This window comes from Triticum dicoccoides, chromosome 1B (assembly GCF_002162155.2).
Source record: "Triticum dicoccoides isolate Atlit2015 ecotype Zavitan chromosome 1B, WEW_v2.0, whole genome shotgun sequence".
Lineage (NCBI taxonomy): Eukaryota > Viridiplantae > Streptophyta > Magnoliopsida > Poales > Poaceae > Triticum > Triticum dicoccoides.
Window position 1 is genome coordinate 16301645 of NC_041381.1, and position 22411 is coordinate 16324055.

General features: G+C 48.3%; 1 protein-coding gene and 1 pseudogene across 1 annotated transcript in view; one reads left to right on the plus strand and one right to left on the minus strand.

The window, feature by feature from the left end:
• LOC119349999 overlaps positions 1 to 6627 on the plus strand; it is a 10698-nt pseudogene extending 4071 nt beyond the window's left edge.
• A 10012-nt stretch (positions 6628 to 16639) lies between these two features.
• LOC119316232 (disease resistance protein RGA5-like) overlaps positions 16640 to 22411 on the minus strand; it is a 13294-nt gene continuing 7522 nt past the window's right edge. The window contains exon 3 of the mRNA XM_037590545.1: positions 16640 to 18913. Within this exon, the coding sequence (XP_037446442.1) occupies positions 16972 to 18913 (1942 nt within the window). The 3' untranslated portion in view covers positions 16640 to 16971. The remainder of the gene's footprint in view (positions 18914 to 22411) is intronic.

Here is a 22411-nt window from a genome sequence, read left to right on the forward strand (position 1 = left end):
ATGTTGCTTACTTGTCTTCGTCTTGCAGAGATACGGAGACGCTGGCCCAGAGGATAAAGAGGGCCAGGATTTCAGCGAGTGGCCAGCCCCCGGTAGGCACCTCCAGTACGCCACTAGTGGTGTCGAGCAGCCCGGACAGCAGCCCCCAGCCCAGCCCCCAGCATAAGTCCACCACCCGCTCTCTATCAACGGGCGTCATGGTCGATGCTTCAGTGTTAACCATGCCGTGGATGCAGGAGAGGAGCAGCACCAAAGGGAGCCCCGGAGGGCTTCTCCGATCGTGCCACCCCTGTCGACTACGCTGCCCCAAGGGGCGTCCCCGGCAAGGACACCAAGCACCGAGGCCGTGCACACGGAGGAGGGAGAGGAGAACACAGGCGCCGGTGGCTTTTCCTCGACGCCAAACTTTGGCAGAGAAGGGGCTTCTGCCTCTCGGCCCGGCACGGGTAAGCCGCTCGCTCTCCTCTTCTCCTTGCATTCTTATTTTCCTCATTGACCATCGATCTTGGCTCCGCCCCATCCCTTTCTTGGCGTCCAGACCTCCCCTCGGAGGACGTCGACACCACCATCAAGGATGTTGTCGCGGAGGCCGCGCGGAGGCGGAGAAGATCGCCGCCGAGGAGAGCGCTAGGGGCGCCACTGAAGACGCCGCCAAGGGACCCGCCGAAGAGCCCGACAAGGGGCCTGCCGGGGACACCGGCAAGGCCACTGCCGAGGAGGTGGCGTTTGACCTGCACTCTTCCTCCGCTGCTTCTGGCTCCGGCAGGTACCTGAGGTTCAGCGACGACCTCTTCGTCCATCTCCTGGGCGCGTCGAGCACCAGGGCTCCCTTTGAGGGAGAGGTGTTCGACGAGGAGATGCTTGCCGCGGCCGGGCTCGACGTTGTTGATGAGCCGGGCGCTCGCGGCGCCGGCTCCCAGGAGGAGCTGCTGCTCCAAGCCATGGGGGCCAGCTTCCGGAAGCTCCAGGCGCTCCACCGCGCTCTCCTGGACAAGGCCAAGTCCAGGACGGTGGTGGTGGAGAAGATGGAGGAGGACTTTGGGGGCGCGTCGCCGAGGCGCAGGACTGGTTCCGCGAGGCCCAGGACGAACTGAAGGCCGCCCAGGGTGAGCTGGCCAACCGTGAGGTGGAGCGCACCCTGAAGCTGGCCGGCGTCGAGAAGGCCCAGGAGATTGCGAAGAGGTTGGACGATGAAGCTGAAGCCGTCCGATCCCAGCACGAGGCCGCCCAGAAGACCCAGGAGGAGGACCTCGCCGAGCGCGAGGAGAAACTTGCTGCCACGCTCCGCGGCAAGGACGAGGAGGTGGACAAGCTCATCCTGCAGCGGAACCAGGAGCTGGAGCGGAGGCATCAAGAGGCACTCAACGCTCTAGCTCAGGCCCACGCCGGCAAGGTGAAGGAGCTAGAGGAGCAAGCTCTCAAGCTGGCCCAGGAGAAGCACACGCTCAATGGTGCATTCAATGGCCCAGGAGACGCAAGGCAAGGTCATCAACAAGTCTGGAGAGCTCTCCGAAGCCAATGCCTCCATCAAAGATCTCAAGCTGAAGTTGGGAGAGCTTGAGGAGACGCTGTCGGGGGCCATGACCCGGGAGAGGATCCTGGCCATGGAGCTGGAGATGGAAAAACAACTGCTGAGGAATGAGACCGCCAACCTCGAGGATCTCAAGGCGGGCGAGAAACTCTAGCTTGAGCTCCTTGCCACCGTCGCAAACTCGGCCGCCGACCATCTGGCCATCATGGGGGTGCCGGGCATGGAGTACGCCCCGGAAGTGAACCTGAGCCCCAATGTCAGCCTGACAATATACTTTGAGAGGGTTGTTGGGGCCTTGAAGCGGCTCCACTCCAACCGGGCGGCCTCCCTGGCCGAGGAATCCCGGATACTCTGCTGGGGGTCCATGACAAGGGTGCTCACCAAGATCGCGCACTGGCACCCAGACCTCGATTTCGGATCTATGCTGAAGAGCTTGCCGGGGGACGCCGACATCGCGGCGCTCAATGAGCGCATCCAGCCCATCCTCAGCCGCATCGACAAAATCAAGAGGGTGGAGGGCCAGCGCCGGGACTAGGCATCCCGTTCTCCATCGCCGCTGCAGGTTCATGACCAAGACAGTGCTATCTTTTGTTAGAACCGCGGCGGCAATTTGTAGAACATAACTCTGTAATGCCCCTGAAACTATGCATGTTATTTTCCTGTTCGATTTTCCTTTGTATGTTCACCCCACGCTAACTGGGCACGCTTGCTGGCACGTAAACCCTGGGCGGCGCCTTGAGGACGGATCCTCATTAGCCCGCCGGGTGTGCTTGTTGCCGGGAAAAGCACCTCACCGCCCTTGGCGCGGCCGCTCGATCTGTCGAGCTTGACTCGAGTCAGAACCGAGAGCGCTGCTGATGGCGGAAGGCTACCCTGCCGCTCTCGACGTGGCTGCTTGGACTGTTGAGCGGACTCGAAACAGAACAAGGGCGTAGCTGATCGCAGGAGGGCCCCTCTGCGTTCAGGCTTCCCATACATAGGCCGAACCGTCGAGGATAATAACTCTATATTTAAAGAAAAGAACTCAAAATTCAGCATGAGTTAGCTCTCTCCTCGCCGTCTCGATGCACTTCGTGCCAACGGGCAGCGCCGCCCCCTTGGCCGCCTTCTCCGCAAGAGCCGTGGCGACGAAGAACAGCTAGGCCAACTGCTAGACCGGATTCTCACAATTGCGCCCCCTACCTGGCGCGCCAAGGATGTCGGTGGGAAACGACGCCTAGGGATCATTGGAATCCCTTCTACGGTTGTGGGGCGCGGAATCGTGAGAAGAGCGGGACTAGGAGATAGCACACAGGGGATTCACCCAGGTTCGGGCCGCAAAGATCGTAAAACCCTACGATCCTGCTTTGGTGGTTGTATTGGTGTTCTTGAGCTCTCGAACTAGCTCTGGGTGCTGCGAGGTTCAAAAGAGCCGAATCCCCTCTCAGTATGCCATGGGCCTCCTTTTATAGGCGAAAGGGGCTACCACAGTGGCACACAGGAGGTGGAAAGTGCTACAGCATTGCAAGGTTATCACTAGCATTACAGGACAAGACGCATTAAATGGGGGGCTTAGGTGTCCGTCACTTTATTGGGGGACGGGGGTGAGGCCCGTCCCGTCCGACGCCGCCCCTCTTGGCTTCGACACGCACCCCGGCCAGCAATGCATGCAGCGCCATGTAGGCAGGCAGGCAGCTGAGGTGGCGCGGTGGTGGAGCCTCCACGAAGGTCTGCATGCTGCCACGCAGGTGCCTGCCCAGTTGGTTGGGTCGGCAGCTGTATGCGAATGGCGGTGAAGATTTGGCTGGCGCGGGCCTAGCAGTGGCTCCGCCGATGCGCTTGGCGAAGGTCTTGCCGGGTGGCCCGGCAAGGGTCTTGCCAGGGGGCCCGGCAAGGGTCTTGCCGTGGCGCGCTGACTTTCCCGACAAGGATCTTGCCAGGGGTCTTGTGGGTCTCGTCGGTGAGGATGGTTGCCTTCCTATCCCCATTTGATCTTGATTGCTTTATGTCTTCACAAAGATCTGCATGCCACCACGGAGGTGCCTCCCTAACCCTGTCCCAACGCGACTACTCAGCGTTAGTGGGCTCGAAGTCACTTGACCGAAGGGGACCAGCGCTTCTACTCCTCCACCGAGGAGCCGTTCTTGCGAGAAGCAAGGGATGTCGTGAACGTGGCTCACTCAGTTGGCGTGGGCGTGCTGCCCCGGCAAGGGTCCTTGCCGGGGAAACCTGCGTCGCCCATTCGATCTTCGTGGCCTTGGTCCTTGTCGTTGCTCTGTTTGTCTTGCGGCCTCGGCTTCTCTCCGGCTTCCCTTTCCTGCCATGTCTGTGCGTGCCCGTGGCGGGAGGCTCTGACTGCCCGTGCACAAGTAAAGGGGTCAAAAAGAGAGCCCCTACTTTTGTACACCGAAAGTCGCTCACTGGTCACTGCCGTGGCGCGTCAGCTCGCCTATGGCTCCGATGGCTTCGCCTTCGCTCCCTACGGCCCACACAGGCAGTTCATGAAGCGGTTGTGCATGTCCGAGCTCCTTGGGCCCCGCACAATCAACCAGCTCCGCCCCGTCCGTCGTGCTGGACTCCTGTCGCTACTGCAGAGTGTACTCCATCAGGCGACATCATCGTCGCTCGAGGTTATGGATCTCTCCGCCGCATTGATCCGGCTGTCCAACACGTCCATTATGAGGATGATGGCGAGCAACGTGCCCGAGAGTGTCTTGGAGGAGGCACAAGCGCTAGTGAAGGCTGTGGCAGAGCTCGTCGGCGCATTCAACATCGAGGACTACGTGGCAATATGCCGCGACTGGGACCTCCAGTGACTCGGACACCGTTCCGCAGACGTCCACTGCCGCTTTGACGCACTACTCGAGGACATGATGAGGCACAAGGAGGAGGCACGTGAAGCCAGGAGGATGCATAGTGAAGGAGAAGGAGAGCCGGTGGAGAGCAGCAACGACTTGCTAGACATCCTGATGGACAAGATGGAGGATGACAAGATGGGGGAGGTGAAGCTCACCAGGGAGAAGATCAAAGCCTTTGTCATGGTAAGATCAAATATTTCCCAACTAATTTCCTTGGTCTTTTGCCGTTAATTCTGGTCGATCATACATGCGGAGATAGGACGTGGTCACTGCTGGTTCCGATACATCGGCGGTGATGATCGAGTGGATGCTCGCGGAGCTGATGAACCACCCAGAGTGCCTCCACAAAGTCCGTGAGGAGATCGACGTGGTGATTGGCCATGAAAGGATAGTCAAACCTGCCCTACTTGCAGGCGGCGTACAAGGAGACACTGCGCCTACGCCCTGCGGCACCGATCGCACACCGGCAGTCGACGGAGGAGATGGAGGTTGCCGCGGGCGGTGGGTTTACGGTCCCGGCCAGCACGCTGGTGTTCATCAACCTGTGGTCCATTGGGCGTGACCCGGCCTACTGGGACACCCCTCTAGAATTCCGGCCGGAGCGGTTCATGGCCGCCGGATGCAACGAGGTGTTGGATCCGCGCGGCCAGCACTTCCAGTACCTTTTTTTTAGAACGAAGGCTTTAGAAGAGTCCGGCTTTGAATTAACAAAGCCATCAACCGGCCAGGATTACAACTTCAAATAACACCAAACACCAAATAAAGAAAAATAAGAACAAACAGCAAAGATACAGGGGCGCCAGGGAACAGCTCACAATGCACATACAACAACCTAGATAGAAAGATTGGCGAAAAGCATATAGCTTGGAGATGCCACTATCCTCTTGCACGCCGAAAACCAAGGCGAAAGCGAAGTCCTGGTCAGGAGAGTGCACCGACGACGATGCAAGGCACGCCGTTGCCAAAACCTGGGCTTGAATAAAGACACATCCATCCAGATCCATCGTCAAAGAAGGCCCCTGCCTCCTCGCCTGGCTCGAAGGCGCCGCACCGTTGAGCGATGGACATGCTCACCCTAGAGCCTAGATGGATGGCCTCGAAGAAACCACCTGTGCGGAACCAGGCGTTCCCGACATGCCGACGCCGAACTCACCTAGAGCAGAGCAACACCAAATGCCAAAGTTTCTGACATGGAAGAGGGCGAGCGGTCAGAATGTACAAATGGGCAGCAGCTAGGGCCAAGACCAAATTGGGAGCTTCGGCTCGCTCGACAAGCTGAAGTTCCGCCACCGTAGGAGGGGAACCCTATCCCCTCCCGTCCTGGAAGATCCAAGGGCACCGGAGGAATAAACTGCAGCCCGGCGAAGAGCACCATAACACCTTGACCCAGCACCAAGGAAGACACCGCCACCGTTGGACGCACGCTGTCGCCGCCGCCACACTCCACCTACACCACAGCGAAGCCTACAACCCATCTTTGTTCCCAAGACAGCGCCTTCAAGAAGGTTACGGTGCCAAGGGCGTCGCCACTGCCCAACAAGATTGAGGATTTCTCCCGGGAGACAAAGGGGAGGGGGATGGGGAGCAAGACCTGAAACGGCGCCTCCGGGAAGGTGCGCGGCGCCCGCGGGCGTCGCCGCCGTCGCCGCCGGCAAGGCAGGCTGGGGTTTCCCCCGGTCCTGCATCCGGACACCCACTCCCACCCGAGCAGACCGAGGACCCCCGACGAGGCAGGCCGGATCTAGGGAGGGAAGGAGCTTGCTGGAGAGGGAGAGCAGTGGGGACGGCCAGATCTGACGCAGCCGAAGCACACGCAGCCGCCGCGCACTGGCCCGCATTCTTCGGGGATCTTGCCGTCCATACGGCCGAGAACCGCCGACCTGCGCCCGCGCCACCGGATGCCGAAACCGGCGACGCCTCACCAGCCGGGGCCGCCGCCCCAGATCCAGAAGCCCCCCACGGACGAGGCGAGGCGGCGAGGGCCCCGCCGCCACCTTCATCGTCTGCGCGCCAAGCTTGCTCGGCGTCAGCAGTCTCCGAGGGTGCCCTGGCATGGGGCTTGCGCTTCAGTCCGTGCCAGCAGTTGTGGCCGCGCTCGTGCAGTGCTTCGACTGGGCCATGATCCCTCCCTGGGACGGTCATGCAAAACCGGCGGTGGTGATAGACATGGAGGAAGCCGACAGGCTGGTGTGCGCACGCAAGCACCCTCTCATGCTGCGCCCTTCGCTTCGCCTCAGCCCCTTCCCGGCAGTCTTCTAACTTCTAAGTCTAGCCAAGCCACACCCACACCGTACACACTATGAGTCCACATAAATAACTGGTTTGGTGAATCTCAGTCGACCGCATGGTCTTTTTTTTAGTAGGTCCATCGATCTATTATAAAGGAAAAAATGTAGTACAAAGCACCCCTGAAGTATATAACAAGGTCCTTCGACCAAAACATTTTAGCGTGACGTTGTTCTCCTTCTTCGGGTCGAATTGTGGTTGCAGGCATGATCTGAGCCTCTGTGCTTAACTGTATGCTCTCTTTTTTCTTCATCCGGTGTTCATTTCCTTTTTTTTGTCAATGGTTTGTTTTCCGACTCTGTAACTCCCAAATGTGCCATATTTCTGCTCCTTGCCCCGAACGCTTTTTTACCATTAGATGATTTGCACAAATCTCAAAGCAGAGAAAGAGACCACTCAGACTCAGAATCATTCGTTAGAAGCTCCTTTCGTCGTTTCGTCATGAACAAATCCTCCATCCCCAACACTCTCTCTCCCACCCCGCCAGCCACACACACCACTCACAGGAGAGGGCGCATCTCACCGCCATGCCGTTCGGTCGCACCTTCCCGCGCCCATCCGTCTAAAAGCACAACCGCGGGAGGAGGGGGGGCTACCGCCGCCCTGTTCGGTTGCGCGCACCGTCGCCGGCCGACGAGGCCCCTCCCCAGTGCCCCCCATCTCCTCCCTCACCACTGGTCAGAGCCACGGTGCTGCGTATGAGGAACCGCCGACACGGCCGTTAATTGGTCCACGTTGTCATCAATTTCTTCCACCTGGGCCGCAAGGAGGTGCTCGCTCGTTGCGGGAGATGGAGGCAGGGACCGGATGATGGCAAGAGGAGGTCGAGTCGCGGCTGTTCGGGCTGCATGCTCTCGGAGGCTTGGGCTCACCGGAGGCCCACGGGCACTATCCCAATGGTCGCGACGCTCGTCGGTTACCGCCGCCCCCACCGCGTGTCTATGTGGGCCAAAGTCACCACTACAGCCCACCTTTGGCTCTAGCATGTTTGGCCACGTGTGCACGTAATCAGCAGTGCCCACAGCCGAGGTGGCGCTCACAACGATGCCCGTCGCCGAGCTGGCACTCACGATGATGGCTGTGGCCACACTCTTCATGGCAGCGGTGCGGCGGAGGAGGAGAGGAGGTAGGTCGCACTTGATTTTTGTGGTTAGCAAGCCCGCGCACACGCAAGCGCTCAGGTCTAGTATTTTGCAGGGGAGACAAAATGCCTGCCCTTTGCCAAGTTTTGGAACTCGGCATAGGAAGCCCAACTTTCGAGTTGTTGTCGCCACATCTACCGTGGGCCCCACTATCATTTTTTTGCCGAGTACTATTCCATGCGACCACTGGAATTTCATAATTAAAAAAGATAAGCAAATAAAATGATTGCCAACTTTTCTTTAGTAGAAGCCCGGCAACCGTAGAACGCCATGACGCATAAGTCGGCTGCTCGTCCATGGGGCCCACCTGTTAGTCTTTGCCAAGTTTTTGTTTGCAGGAACTCCACGAACATGAGGCACTGCCGAGTTTCTTTCTTTCGCCGAGTACTTTTTGGCTAGTACTAGGCAAAATGTGAAGGTCGCCGAGTTTCTTTCAGTACCGAGTACAAATTTGAATCAAACCCGACCCATTGATTAGTTTGTCAAGCTCCTGATGAAACGAATTCTTGCCAAAGATCAAAACTCCGCACAACCCCAGATTATAGTACTGAGGGACGACCCATGTATCAAATCATGGTGAGATTTATACTATAATAATAATAATAATAATAATAATAATAATAATAATAATAATAATAATAATAATAATAAGTACAGAAGTTCCACTCACTATTAAAGAAGAACCGGAGCAAATGTCAGTAAAATTACTTGCTAAGGGCACCTTCAACGCTAACCTGTATATTTGTCCCGCAAATATATTCCCTTCGTTTTTATTTACTCTGTATATTAGAGTTGACTGAAGTCAAACTTCGTAAATCTAATAATATTGATTTCTTATTATATATGTTAATATTTTTGTTCATAAATTTTGTCAAAGTTTATAAAGCTTGACTTTGACTAAAGATAATATGCGGATTAAATAAAAATGGACGGAGTACGTTTTTACATCGGGACAGAGGGACGGACACTGATATGAAAGCATGCAATCCAACGCTCGTTGCAAACATCAGCCACTATTTTCTCGGACATTATATCAATCTTGAAGTTATGCTTGTTTTGCCATCCTATGCAAGTTGATTATTGTTCCCACAAGTTTTTTGCTCACAAAATTCCTATGCATAGGAAGTGGGTTAGACATAAATGTGCTAGTCATATTCTTCAGAATGCTCTCTTTATATTTCAATTCTTATCTTTTATGTGAGCATATCATTGAAATCATCATGCCTAGATAAAAAGGCATTAAATAAACGCGCTTGTTGGGAGACAAACCAATATTTACCCCTACTGTTATTGTGTGTCCACATGATTAAGCTACTGTAGTAATCATGTTTTATAGCATTTGTTTCAATAAAATGCCAAGTAGAACCTTTGGGAACACTTGGGTGAAAGTTAATGCGATCTTGCTGTAAAATACAGAAACTTTGCGCTCAGGAGAATAATTTTAATTTTTAACAGAAGAGTGCTTTTGAGTTTATTCTTTTTTAAGAAGATTAATAGACAAATTCCTCACGTCCACCAATTTATTTAAGAATTTTTGGAGTTACAAAAGTATTCGACAGTTACAGATTAATACAGACTGTTCTGTTTTTGACAGATTCTGTTTTCTATGTGTTGTTTGCTTATTTTGATGAATCAATGAGTAGTATCGGAGGATATGAACCATAGAGAAGTTGGAATACAGTAGATATTATACCAATATTAATTTAGAACGAGTTCACAACAGTACCAAAAATGGTGATTTATTTTCTTATACTCATGGAGCTTACGAGTTTTCTGTTGAGTTTTGTGTTGTGAAGTTTTCAAGTTTTGGGTAAAGATTCGATGGACTATGGAATAAGGAGTGGCAAGAGCCTAAGTTTGGGGATGCCCAAGGCACCCCAAGGTAATATTAAAGGACAACCAAGAGACTAAGCTTGAGGATGCCCCGGAAGGCATCCCCTCTTTCGTCTTCGTTCATCGGTAACTTTACTTGGAGCTATATTTTTATTCACCACATGATATGTATTTTGCTTGGAGAGTCATTTTATTTTACTTTGTTTTGCTTGATGTTTAAATAATATCCCAAGATATGTTCTTAAATGCTAGAGAGTCTTCACATAGTTACGCATAATTATAAGACTACTCATTGAGCTTCACTTATATCTTTTGGAGTAGTTTGTCGTTTGCTCTAGTGCTTCATTTATATCTTTTAGAGAACGACGGTGGTTTTATTTTGAAGAAATAGATGAACTCTCATGCTTCACTTATATTATTTTGAGTCTTTTAGAACAGCATGGTAATTTGCTTTTGTTATAAATTTAGACCTACTATGATAGGCATCCAAGAGGGATATAATAAAAACTTTCATATAAAGTGCGTTGAATACTATGAGAAGTTTGATTCTTTATGATTGTTTTGAGATATGAGGATGGTGATATTAGAGTCATGCTAGTGAGTAATTGTGAATTTGCGAAATACTTGTGTTCAGGTTTGTGAGTCCCGTAGCATGCACGTATGGTAACCGTTGTGTAACAAATTTGAAGCATGAGGTATCTCTTCGATTTTCCTCCTTATGTGTGGAGGTCAGGATCGGGCGATGGTTAACTCCTACCAACCCTTCCCCTAGGAGCATGCGCGTAGTGCTTGGTTTTGATGACATGTGGATTTTTGCAATAAGTATGTGAGTTCTTTATGTCTAATGTTGAGTCCATGGATTATAAGCACTCTCACCCTTCCACCATTGCTAGCCTCTCCTGTGCCGCACAACTTTCACCAGTACCATGCACCCACCATTTACCTTCCTCAAAACAGCCACCATACCTACCTATTATGGCATTTCCATAGTCATTCCGAGATATATTGCCATGCAACCTTCCACCGTTCCGTTTATTATGACATGCTTCATCATTGTCATATTGCTTTGCATGATCATGTAGTTGACATCGTATTTGTGGCAAAGCCACCTTTCATAATTCTTTCATACATGTCACTCTTGATTCATTGCACATCCTGGTACACCGCCGAAGGAATTCATATAGAGTCATATTTTGTTCTAAGTATCGAGTTGTAATTCTTGAGTTGTAAGTAAATAGAAGTGTGATGATCATCATTATTAGAGCATTGTCCCATGTGAGGAAATAAAAAAAGAGGCCAAAGAAGCCAACCAAAAGGAAAAAGAAAAAAGAGGCCAAAGAAGCCAATCAAAAAAAAGAGAGAGAAAAAGGAAGAAGGGGCAATGCTACTATCCTTTTACCATACTTGTGCTTCAAAGTAGCACCATGATCTTCATGATAGAGAGTCTCCTATGTTTTCACTTTCATATACTACTGGGAATTTTTTATTATAGAACTTGGCTTGTATATTCCAATGATGGGCTTCCTCAAATGCCCTAGGTCTTCATGAGCAAGCAAGTTGGATGCACACCCACTTAGTATTTTTGAGCTTTCATACACTTATAGCTCTAGTGCATCTGTTGCATGGCAATCCCTACTCACTCACATTTATATCTATTAATGGGAATCTCCATAGCCCGTTGATACGCCTAGTTGATGTGAGATTATCTCCTCTTTTTTCGTCTTCTCCACAACCACCATTCTATTCCACCTATAGTTCTATATCCATGGCTCACGCTCATGTATTGCGTGAAAGTTGAAAAAGTTTGAAAATACTAAAGTATGAAACAATTGATTGGTTGAAACCGGGGTTTGCATGATTTGAATATTTTGTGTAACGAAGATGGAGCATAGACAAACTATATGATTTTGTAGGGATAAGCTTTCTTTGGCTATGTTACTTTGAGAAGACATAATTGCCTTGTTAGTATGCTTGAAGTATTATTGTTTTCATGTCAATATTAAACTTTTGTTTTGAGTCTTATGGATCTGAATATTCTTGCCACAATAGAGAAGATTACATTGATAAATATGTTAGGTAGCATTCCACATCAAAAATTCTGTTTTTATCATTTACCTACTCGAGGACGTACAGGAATTAAGCTTGGGGATGCTTGATACGTCTCCAATGTATCTATATTTTTTTATTGTTCCATGCTATTATATTATCCATCTTGGATGTTTTATATGCATTTATATGCTATTTTATATGATTTTTGGGACTAACCTATTAACCTAGAGCCGAGTGCAGTTTCTTTTTTCCTTGTTTTTTGAGTTTTACAGAAAAGGAATACCAAACGGATTCCAATTGACGTGCCAATTTTTGATGATTTTTTATGGACCAAAAGATGCCCCTAAAGTGAAAGAGTTGGGCCAGAAGAACCCCGAGCAGTTCACGAGGGTGGAAGGCGCGCCCTACCCCCCTGGGCGCGACCCCTATCTCGTGGACGACTCGGAGACCCCCTGACATGAGACCGACGCCAAAATTTTCTATAAATATAGAAACCCCCAGAAATAAACCTAGATCGGGAGTTCCGCCGCCGCAAGCCTCTGTAGCCACCAAAAACCTCTCGGGACCCTGTTCCGGCACCCTGCCGGAGGGGAGATCCCTCACCGGTGGCCATATTCGTCATCCCGGCGCTCTCCATGACGAGGAGGGAGTAGTTCACCCTCGGGGCTGAGGGTATGTACCAGTAGCTATGTGTTTGATCTCTCTCTCTCTCTCTCTCTCTCTCTCTCTCTCTCTCTCTCTCTCGTGTTCTTGATACGGCACGATCTTTATGTATCGTGAGCTTTGCTATTATAGTTGAATCTTATGATGTTTCTCCCCCTCTACTCTCTTGTAATGGATTGAGTTTTCCCTTTGAAGTTATCTTATTGGTTTGAGTCTTTAAGGATTTGAGAACACTTGATGTATGTCTTGCATGTGCTTATCTGTGGTGACAATGGGATATCACGTGATCTACTTGATGTATGTTTTGGTGATCAACTTGCGGGTTCAGTGACCCTGTGAACTTATCCATAGGGGTTGGCACACGTTTTCGTCTTGACTCTCTGGTAGAAACTTTGGGGCACTCTTTGAAGTTCTTTGTGTTGGTTGAATAGATGAATCTGAGATTGTGTGATGCACATCGCATAATCATACCTACGGATACTTGAGGTGACATTGGAGTATCTAGGTGACATTAGAGTTTTGGTTGATGTATGTCTTAAGGTGTTATTTTAGTACGTACTCTAGGGCTGTTTGTGACACTTATAGGAATAGCCCAATGGATTGATCGGAAAGAATAACTTTGAGGTGGTTTCGTACCCTACAATAATTTCTTCGTTTGTTCTCCGCTATTAGTGATTTTGGAGTGACTCTTTGTTGCATGTTGAGGCATAGTTATATGATCCAATTATGTTATCCTTGTTGAGAGAACTTCCACTAGTGAAAGTATGAGCCCTAGGCCTTGTTTTGAAGCATTGCAATATCGTTTCCGCTCACTTTTACCACTTGTTACCTTGCTGTTTTTATATTTTCAGATTACAAAAACCTATATCTACCATCCATATTGCACTCGTATCACCATCTCTTCGCCGAACTAGTGCACCTATACAATTTACCATTGCATTGGGTGTGTTGGGGACACAAGAGACTCTTTGTTATTTGGTTGCAGGGTTGTTTGAGAGAGACCATCTTCATCCTACGCCTCCCGCGGATTGATAAACCTTAGGTCATCCACTTGAGGGAAATTTGCTACTGTCCTACAAACCTCTACACTTGGAGGGCCAACAACGTCTACAAGAAGAAGGTTACGTAGTAGACATCATGGATATGGACCGTATATCTATTTATGGTATTCCCTAGGAGAGAGGAGTAGGTCCTAGGTATTAAAAAATTAGTTAGTGTTGATTATATATGAGTATGATGATGATGGGAAGTTGTTATTATGTGCTACAATGTGTTAGAGTTTATGATGATGAGTAGGAGGAGTAGTAGTGATTATGAGTACTATGATGATGATGAGGAGTTGTTATTATAACTAGTGACAAAGTTGTTATATAATGTCTCAGGGACGAAAATGATGATGATTATGAGTTGTTATATGACAACAATGTATTATGATAATATGTTGTTAATGATATTATTATTATGATGATGACGATGATGAGTTATTACATCATTAAGTGAAAGAACCGCGGATTAGTTTCAAGTGGATGGATTCAAAGTGACCAAATAACTCATTATGATGTAATAACAATCTCTAATTTGCTACTGTATGAGAACTTATATAATGGTGTACGAATACGACATAAAATAAAAAAGAACTATAATACATAATAATAGTAGTAGAGCGGGTAGAGCAGCGCTGCTATTAACTACCAGTAGCACGTTCTTAATAAAGCGCTACTGTTAAGTAGGTATAGCAGTAGCGCGGTTGAACCAACGCTACTGCTACTCTTTAGCTGTAGCGTCGTAGCAGTAGCGCGGTCTGCTAGCCCAAAAACCAGCTCTAATGCTAGGCTTTTCCCTAGTAGTGACTCCTATTGCTATTTACCCAGATATCCCAATTCCCCATTCCCCTAATGCAGATCGAATGTAAATGAGTATGTGAGGAGGTGAAAAAGTGCTTACTACCATTACCAAAGTGATGGAGGTGATGATGCGCATGCCGGTGAAGGAGTCGGAGGTCGCCCTGTTGTTCTCCGATCTGCTGAACAGCACCGCCGCTGCCGCCGTTGATGAGAGTGGAGAGAGGGAGAGAGGGGAGAGAGAGAGAGCAGTGAGGGAAGTTGAGGGTAATTAATAACTCCAGCGCTTTTGGAAGCAACATGGTTTCTCGAGCGTGGCTCCTCGCGTGCAGGCCCCGCCGCATATGTACATCGTGCGGGCCTGGCTCTGAAGATACTGTCGGTTCTAGCGTTCGTAGCGAGACAGGCCTAGACAGGGGCGGAGCTGGAGCTCCGGTCACCCTGATGCACCTCTATAACATAACACAAAATTTTCGTACTACATTGTACTAAGTAGAGATATGTTTCGTAACTTCTACTGTAGATTATCCACATAATTAGAAGATGATGTATAAATTCAAAAGTTACCAATTCTGCTAACTATAAGGTTGGAAGAAAGGACAAAAATTACTTCAAAAAAATGTCTTGCATTTCTTGATTACCTTTCAATAGATTTGCTTCCTTGAGCATTGGTGATACTTTTCACTTCTTCAATTTGAACATAATAAATAATATCATCACTAAAGATTTCATCATTGAGGTGATTGCAAATATGTTCTTCAAATTAGGATGGTCGAAATGTTCTATCAATTTCTTCTTGCCTGGATCATACTGAATCTCTTCTTCCCTTTACATCTGGCTAGAACATTTTGGAATAGTGCTTTTCTTTGAGAAAAAAATTCTCCATAGGATATCTGCAGTTGATAAATAAAAATTTAAAAGTTGCACATGAGACATGGCATATTGTCAAGTTAAAACCCTAGACAATCCACATGTTTTGCCAAAAATCGTATACTTGAATAGAGTTTGATTTATCTCGATACAAATTCATGAAAAAAATGACAAAAATTAATAACTATTTTGTAAAAGTATTTAGAAACTTTGGCAACGGCAAAGGCACTACCTGGAAATTAGGGTATGTTGCAACATGTAGATGGACAATCGGGCAAAGAGCGGGAAGTGTCGGCGTAGTTGCAGCTATCGATGGACAGGTCTTGCCTATGCGCCTGGGCGTTCCATCAGCGTCAGGGCGTTGGCGTGGTGCCGATCACCGGCAGCTCCCGCCTCCTCTTGTGCGGCGTGGTGAGTGCTACTGTTAACTGCCGTCATTGGGCGTCCGTGGGAATTAGGGATTGGGAACCCCATCGTCGTTCCCTAGAACTGCCTAGTTTTTTTAGATGCTGCGTTATGGTGTAACCGATCGATCGAACCTACGACGTATGGGCTGCGGACGAGCGGGGCAGGCTTGGAAGCTAGGAGCGGTCGTGTTTGTGCGCGTGATCCTGGGATAGAATTTTGGACCCTGATGCACTGGTCACCACCGTACCTGATGCACAGGCCTTCTTTGTATGGTGGGTACTAGTAAAAATTATTTCGGACCATGATGCATGTGCATCAGGGTAAGCCCATTGGGCTCCGCCCCTGGGCCTAGAGGTGCTTTGAGTTCCGTGCTATGCAGGGCCAATAATGAACGTAGGCAACCAAACGGGCCACAATCTTCCCGCGCGAGCCTGGTTGGCCTATATGCAGGCAACTAAACATGTTCCGTGTTTTCTATCTTATCAAGCAATTTAGTTTTTTTTTTCAACAAACAGACATGCCAGCCATTTTAGCCAAATAACTTATTCAGGCAGCTAAACTAATCTTGTGCCTGATACATCTAGTGTCTCTAGATACTCCAAGTCTCCAATTCGTTTAGGAAGTTCAGCTATATCTGTCAAAGAGATGTCCAGGAACCTCAACTGGAGAAGTTTTCCAATATCTTTGACATGTTGATTACCCAATGCAAAGCAGTAACTTACTTCCAACACACACATAGCATTTGACCTGGTAAGAGGAGGCAAATATTCCCGAGAATAACCAAATGTACCGATTGATCGAGCATGCGACAAAACCAGGACGAATGGGGGCTTGTTTGAACCAAACTGTACCCGTGTTCTAAGTTTAGTGCCCCTATGTAATTTCTTCGAGTACTATGAATATGGTAACATGAAAAATGATACTCCTTCCGTCCATATTACTTGTCGTAGCAATGGATGTATCTAGAGTACTTTAAGTTCTAGGCTCATCCATTTTTATCAATTTCCGTGCCAAGTAATCGGGGACGGAGGGAGTATATTCTGTGTGAAGTAGCTTGCTTTTATTCTTCATCCTAGCTATCTAGCTAGTATATTTTTCAACAGTGACATTACTCAGAATGTAATAACTCACAACACAGGATGAAACTTTGGCACTGACCGGTCTTGCATCACACAAAAATGACAATACTTGCCCATTTATTTTCACAACATAATTACATACCGAGGTCTTTGGAACAGGATGAGTGCATAACCATATGCGTGCAAGGAAAGGAATAATAAATCATAACAGAAAGAACAAAAAAAAAAACTCGAGCTACGGCTGATACATTAATCTATTACAGGTTATTAAAAGCTAAAGGGATGCAGCATCTTGTTTCACCCTTTATTTACACTGGGACACAGACCCATGCTACTGGAGCACCGGTCCATTCTGGCACAGAAACTGAAACTTGTAGGACTGATTCCATTATTGCAAATTGAGATCGTGATGAATTAGGAAAAAACCTTTTTTTACTCATCCTGTAGCATGTCCTCTGTGCGTCTTCTACTAGTTTCCAGTGTAGGACGCTTAGGGTGTGCGTCGGTCATGCTCTTGAAAGCACCCTCCGCAGCCTCCACATCTGCAGCCCTTACGCCACCACAAAATATGCCGACACGGAGAAAAGCAAGGCTCGAGAGGTGCTGGATGCCAAAATCAAAACCACCAGGTTTAAACTTATGTATGAAAATATGGAGGTAAAACGTCTTCAGGTTCGGCATAGCCCCCACTTCAAACATCAACCCACCACTGACTGTCAACACGAACTCAAGACTTTGTAACTGTTGAAATCCTCCCCTGATGATGACGGGTCCTGCGCATTGAGAGAACTGATTGTATTCCAGCAGAGTAGGGATGCTTCCAACCATCTCAACATCCTGCTGCTCTATCTCCTCCGCGTCCACACCTAGATTTTCCAGGTTGGCAAGTGAAATAAGCCATTTGGAAATCCAACGGAGTTGCCCACGGCGAAGAAAAATCGCTCTGATGCTATGTAGAGAAGGAAAAAACGGATGTCGTATGAATGTCAAATCATTTTCTGCCAAAAAGATCGAAACTACCAGGTTACGAAGCTTGAACTGGTCCAGTTTACAGAGGGAGGACACTAAAATTTTTTCCTTCGAACTTGCTTTGTCAGATTTAGCTGAGTCCCAGGTAATTTTCAGCTTCCTCATATCTGTTAGATTTCCCAGATCTTCCAGAACATTCTCTGATTGCACAAATGTGTTTATGTCCTTAATCTCTTGCAAGCTCGTCATGTTTCCAATCCCATCAGGCAATTTCAGTCCTGCTGGAACAAATAGCCGTGCTAGGCGTCTTAACTGAGTAACTGATTGAGGAAGATGAGATAATTTTGTGCCGAAGACATCAAGCGTCTCCAGAAACTTTAGGTCTCCAATCTGACTAGGAAGCTCAGATATTACTGTCCAACAGAGATTCAAGTACCTCAGCTGAAAAAGTCTTCCAATATCTTTGATATGATGATTTTTAAATGCATGACAATGAAATACGTCCAACACGCGCAGGGCATTTAACTTCACGAGGGAAGGCAAATATTCTCGTGATTTCCCAAAAGCACCAAGTGATCGAGCATGTGACAAATCTAGCTGCTCCAGATTTCCTTGATCATCATCTCCCATCAGAGATAACCGACGAACTCTGCTATCTGTCTTTGAATGGGTGCTCAGCAAGGTACAGAAGTTCTCATGGGTGGACTTGTAAATGAGGAAATCAAGGACAGTGTCATGAACTCGGCAAGCTTGTGCCTTGCCATCATACCCTATGCCCACTTCCTGTATTAAACTTCTGTTAATAAGCTCATGAAAATATGCTTCTCCTAGTTCAACGAGATCTTCCCCATCTTCACCACGGATGAAACCTTCGGCCATCCATCTGTGCACTAGCCGCTCCTTTTGAATCTCATAATCTTCAGGAAACATGGTCAGGTACAATAGGCAACTTCTTAGATGGAGGGGAAGGTCAAAGTAGCTTAGAGATAATATGTAATTCATGGCATCAATCTCATAATTTTTGCCACGAGCAAAGCCGATAGAACTTTGAACATGATCCCACTCTTGTTTTGTTTTCCCAGTAGCCAATAAGCTAGATATGGCATTGAGGGCCAATGGTAAACCACCACATCTTTTTACAATACCTTCCGAGGCTTCTTTCAAGTTAGCGGGACACTTTTCTTCTGAACCAAATATTCTCTTGAAAAACAACTTCTTTGAGTGAACATCATTAAGTGGTTGGATCTTGTAGACAAGATCCTTATCAGATGAGCAGCAAGATTTAGCTACATCATTTATACGTGTTGTGGTCATTATTAAACTACCACAACTGTTCCTGACCAGTGCACACTCCATAGCTTGCCATGTTTGCACATCCCATACATCGTCAATTACGATGAAGTACCTGCAATATGTTATGGAAATAAGTAAATCTAACAATATGATGTGACATAAGAATATGAAAGCATGTTTAATTATGACATTCCCAGTAATAAAATGGAGAGACTATGCATATGCTTGGGTGCTTGTCACACCCCCACGTCGTATCCTCGTTTTTGAGATCTCAACGCCAAAAGGAAATTATCATTTTTGTGTAACAAATGTTGGAGGCACATTGATTTTTTCAGGATAGAAAACCCAAATATACGATTATTTCAAACTAATGGTTCAAATCAAGAGTCAATTAATTCAACTAAGTTTGTATGATTAGTTTTCAAAATAAGATATGACTCCACATTAGCTTCAACCGAGGGATATACCTTAACTATTATTAGTATAATGTTTCTAGAAGAATTCACTGAAAGTATTCTTGGAGACTAGCAGTGGAGCAAAATATAAACAGAAAAAATATGAACAGAAAAATTAGACAATGGTGTCAAACATTTATAAAACTTTTAATTGAATGATAAATAAAAAATACATTGCCCATGGACATTACAACAATTAGTGGAAAAAATTATCAGACAAAAAATGTTATCTTGGAACAATTTATGCTAATTAGCGCACCAGGTAAAAGACACGTAGCTAAAAATCGGTAGTGCTCATGGAACAGTTTATCTATCAGTGGAACACCATTAAAATATGTGTGGAAAATCATCTTTGAAGTGCTCATTCAAGTTAAAAATTTATTCCTATATGTTCTATGAGAATAAAGTTTTCACTGGAGGCTGGAGCCTAGGAACATAAATCTTGATGAGAATCAGTCATACGTATTAATTATCCATGAGATCTTTGTTCCTATGATCAAGCACCTTGGAGGCTCTGGATTTTTCCTCTTGAGAAAATGTTGCCCATCGTTGCGTCCCAAGGTCGCATAGATACTGCAGTACCGACACCCCCGCCCGCCCCTGCGTCGCCCCCCGCCCGGGCGGCTCGGGTGGAAACCCTAGCCCCCACCGCCGTCGGGCGCCTCCATCTTCCTCCTCCCCTCCGCCGCCGTTGGAGGAGGCCACCGGGCGAAGCCCCGGGCGGTTGACGGCGGCGGCAGAGGCCCTCTTCCCTCCTGCGTCGCATCGGGTGAGGCGGGTCTCCCGCGATGCCAGGGCGCTCCGCCCTGATCTGCAACGCGGTGGCGCGGTCGTTCCTCAGGCGACGGCGCAAGGTGGTGGGTGGTGAGGGGCGGAGGCGGCGGAGCTGCGGGCTTCATGGAAGATCTGGTGGTGCCGGTCGCTCGGAGGGCTTGCATGGCCATGGCGGCGGAGGTCGCAGTGGCCGGCGGCAGAACAAGGCCGGTGGCAGCGGCGATGTTTTGTCTGGATCCCGGGGCGGTGGCCCTGGATGGTGGCGGCAGGTGAAGCTCGGGCTTCCCGCGGTGGCATGGCGTGGTGCAGTCCCTGTCCAAGGCGGATCTGTGACGGCGATCCGATTGCGGATTGGTTCGGATCAGAGATGGTGACGAGCGCGCAAGATCCATCTCGGCGGCTCTAGCGGTTTGGCGAGGTGGGGTTGGGAGCCCTCCTCCCAGCCTCAAGTGGTGGCACACTCTAGCAGTGGCCGGTGCGCCAGGGCTACTACGGTGGCACTGTTGTTGCGGTTGGTCGCCGGATCTAGGTGGCTAGATCTGGGGCTTTGAAGTCGGTCGAGACGGTGCACATGTTGTCGGGTGCATTCGTTGGGACGGATCCGGGTGAAAACCAGGTATTCGGGCGTTAGCCGGAGCCGGTGATGACGATGCCCTTACCATCGTTTCCTTCATGAAGGCATAATCGAGGTGAAACTCCCAACCCCTCCCAATACCTCCGGGGGAAACCCTAAATCAGTTGATCGGATGACGGCGGCATTCTTGGAGATGCACTTGGGCTCGAGGTACCAGCGGTTGGCTTCTTCGGTGGAGCGGTGTTTCTTTCTACATATTCATGGCAGAGGTTCTAGGCGGCATGGAGCAGCGGAGGCTGGGCGTCATATGTGTGGCGATGGACACGCCCAGGAGGTCGACGCTGTCTGGCGTCGTGGTGGCAGCGGCAGCAACTAGACCGGGCAAGGTAGATGCAGCAGTACAACTCTGAAGATGGATTGGTGGCAGGTGGCTGCGGCGGCCTCATACCCGGCAGGCGTCCTGGTTGAGGAGAACGCCAGACTGGTGGGTGCCCATAACCGGCAGACGTCCTGGTTGGGACCTCAGGTCCTAGATGTTAGGTTTGGCTGCGAGGTCTAATTGGTATTAAGCCCAGACTATCAACATCCCTTCATCAATTGGATAGGAGTAGCGACAGTTTGTTGCCTAGACGATGGCTTCGGTCTTATTGTTGTATAATTTTGTAAGGTCTGGTGTGAATAATTAATAAAGTGGCTGCATGCATCGTCCAGATGCAGAGGCCGGGGGTCCTCCTTCATTTTTTTTAAAGAAAATTGTTGCGTCTCCACTTCAAAGTTGATCAATGTGAACATACCGCTCTCGACAACAATGACCGTCCCTTATGTTTGAAAAAAAAAACAATGACTGTTCCATTTATCTCTTTATGGAATACTCCCTCCGTTCGAAATTACTTGTCGCAAAAATAAATGTATTTAGACTTATTTTAGTTCTAGATACATTTATTTTCGAGACAAGTAATTCCGAACGGAGGAAGTATAAAGTTACTGACGAGGACATCCCGCCAACGAGCTCTGGCGGCGGTGAGGAGAGTGGACGAGGGGTGGAAGTTAGAAGCAGCGGTGGCTAAGGTTTCCACCGTCACTCGCTTATTACCCTCTAGGAAGATACCGCTCACGACAATAATGACCGTTCCTTATGTTCGAAAAAGAAACAATGACCGTTCCTTTTATCTCTTTATTTAATATAAAATATAAAGCTACTAACGAGGATTTCCCTACGGTGTTTCAGTTTAGAACACCGGGTCTCCCAGAACCATGCGTGTATAGATATAAATAGAGTTGTTCTCTTAAGCGTCCCTATTTATGGTCATAGGCTACCATTTGATTTTCAAGACGAGCTGCAGCAGAGACCGACTTTTTCTTCTAGAAAGGATGATTACCTCGGGCCTCTGTATCTAAACGATTCATGCAATCATTTTATTAATTATTTACAAAGACCTTACAAAGCAATACATAAGGTAGTCTGAAGCCACCATCTTAACAACATTTGTCGCTACTTCTATCCATTTGATAAAGGGATACCGATGGTCCAACACAGACCGACTTGTCCACCGAGTAAAGCATGCCATAATACTTCGTCATATTAGCGGTGGCGATGCACATGATTTAGTCCAAAATAGTTGAAATAAGTTACACCCTTTGAAAGGCTTACAAGATTTGAACCTATCCCTCAATTAAAAAGGGGAATACAGAGAATTGTAACATTAAAAAAATTACGACCCCAACCAACTACACAAAGGCCCTTGACCTGTGTTCAACACCAAGCCAAGCCACGGCTTAGAGCATCTCCAGCCGCGCCCCCAACACC